Below are 2493 nucleotides of genomic sequence, written 5' to 3'. Positions count from 1 at the left end.
TGTCTCATACACTGACTCACCATTGTCTCATACACTGACTCAGCATTGTCTCATAAAGTGACTCACCATTGTCTCATAAAATGACTCACCATTGTCTCATACATTGATGTGTCTTTCTTCGGTTCTCTTCTGATAGTTTTGTATGGTAAGTTAGAGAACAGGTAGAGCTTCTTCTGACCCCTAAACAAAGGAGGAAAAGTGTAGTTTAGTAGCTCATAGTTGTTTAAAAGACACAATCCCAGAGCTGACACCAGACATCACTAAATCACATGTTATAAGGTTTGACCAAAACTACTGCAGCTCTGTCATTTTTCTATTTAACATCATCCTAATCTAAAACTCTGGCAATAAAAGCAGAGTAATATGCATTAGTTTAAGAAATGCTAGGTCTTTTATTTTTTTAAAGATAATACATAATAAGAGTCCTGGAATTTTCTAAAGACTTTGTGGAGTGAATCAAAGACCTGACATCTAGTTAGAAACCCATCTGTGTTTACATTCCCTCCTCAAAAGTTTCTGATTAAAGTCTTGAAATGCAGGGAATAGAAATCTTTTTTAAATAAAATACCCAATCCATATTCTGATCATATTTGCAGACTGCAGCAGGTAATCTGACATACTTTGAGAGGTAGAAAAAGATCCCAGTGAGGATGAGGAAGAGGAGAATTGGTATGAAGACCGCAAGGACCACCTGGACCCCCTCCATCCTTAAGTCTGCAGAGGAAACTATAGGAGAAAGAACACAGGGCATTCAGGTCCTGATGGGTTCAAATAAAACCATCACCCTAGTTCAACACTTCAAATACTTTTACTTGTCAAAGCTGGTATAAACAGATGCAGTTTGTGAAAACCCAGTTTGGGATTTATAAAATAAATCACAAGATTGTTTTGATGAAGTGAAATATTTGCTTCATGTCTATTTATTATTTGTCATAAATGAGTTTCTGTTTGACAGTAATTGTATCTTTATTTTTTTTGTAATTATAAAAAGGAAATAAATCCATTGTTGGAGATCATCTTATTCTTTTCTGATCACAGTTACAGATGTTTACTTTCCAAATTATCCACAGATTTACAATCAGATAAACATTTTACACTAAAGTAAAAATTGTAATTTAGTAATTTAAAGCTATTTTTACTGAGAATGTTTTGAATCATTACTGTAAACGTAGATGATTCATGAGTTCTGCAACATTTAAACCTAAAATAGACCTGATGGTTGGAAGTTCCTCACCTTGACAGACAGGTGGCAGCCCACTCCACAAAGACGGGTGTCCAGGGACACAGTGGAGAACAGGCTCACCCAGGAGCTGGTGTCCAGTTTGGCAGGAGTAGTTCAGGGTCTCCCCAGCCTGAAAGTGGATCTTCTTGGAGCTGGGGGTCCCGTAGGAGGGGGTTCCTGGGTGGCTGCACGGCTCAAACGTCTCAGCTGAAGATAAATGTGAAACATTTATTGAAAAGAAATGTAACTCATTCAGAAGATGCTGGTAATTTAGGGTAAATTAAAGGTTGGACATGAAAGAAAAATATTTATATTTTCTATTGGTACAGTAGAACATGAATTGTATCAGTTTACTGCTCGTCTGAGTTAAAGAGTTAAACATCCCCTGCAGGAACACACCACCTGTCACCTTTCAGACTGAAATCATCTCATCCTGACAATTGATGGAGTTGTGGAAGCTTTGGTGAACAGAGCATTATGATTGTGCAGTGCTGTGATGGACACGTGAGCTGTCTGTGAACAAATTAATAAAACAAATAAACTTCATAACATAAGCATGTGATAGAACTCAAACTTAAATTAAAAATCAATGTAAAGAAACAAGTTTTCAGGCAGGGTCCAGATTCTGTTTGAATATCAGACAGTGGACGTCTGTGGCAGAATAGGGGAGTCGACCTGTAACYGGTGGGGTGCTGGTTAGATCCCCGTTACATTCTTTTCAGTTGTTGTGTCCTTGAGCAAGACACTTCACCCACCGTGCCTACTGATGGTGGTCTGAGCAGTCATCCTCTGAGGGAGTCAGAGGTTTGATTCCACCAGTATGCAGTCAAATGTCGAAGCGCCTTTGAGTAGTACACTGAACCCTCACTGTGTCCCATCAGTGTACACTGAAAAAAATAACTTGTAAGATTTACTTGAAAAAAATCCTCTAACAAATTTGCACTAACGTTTGTTAAGTAAATTTAAATGCCACAAATTCATGTAATATTTACTCGTCATTATCTAGTAAAAGTTATTAAGAATATAGTTAAAGATCTGTGAATAAATCAGGTAAATTTTACTTAATTTGATCAAGTATATGTTACAAGATTTAATTGAGCAAATTAAGAAAAATTTACCTGATTTATTCACAAATCTTTAACTATATTCTTAATAACTTTTACTAGATAATGATGAGTAAATATTACATGAATTTGTAACATTTAAATTTACTTAACAAACGTTAGTGCAAATTTGTTAGAGGATTTTTTTCAAGTAAATCTTACAAGTTG

General features: G+C 36.1%; 1 protein-coding gene across 1 annotated transcript in view; it reads right to left on the bottom strand.

The window, feature by feature from the left end:
* LOC106527878 (seizure protein 6 homolog) overlaps positions 1–2493 on the bottom strand; it is a gene marked incomplete at its 5' end in the record, with an annotated part of 33946 nt that overhangs the window by 3769 nt on the left and 27684 nt on the right. The window contains 3 exon segments of the mRNA XM_014022890.1: positions 90–180; positions 621–726; positions 1235–1429. Of these exon segments, the coding sequence (XP_013878344.1) occupies positions 90–180; positions 621–726; positions 1235–1429 (392 nt within the window).

This window comes from Austrofundulus limnaeus, unplaced genomic scaffold (genome assembly GCF_001266775.1).
Source record: "Austrofundulus limnaeus strain Quisiro unplaced genomic scaffold, Austrofundulus_limnaeus-1.0 Scaffold346, whole genome shotgun sequence".
Taxonomy (NCBI): Eukaryota; Metazoa; Chordata; class Actinopteri; order Cyprinodontiformes; family Rivulidae; genus Austrofundulus; species Austrofundulus limnaeus.
Note: the sequence above shows the minus strand (reverse complement) of the source record. Positions and strands in the feature narration are given on the sequence as shown.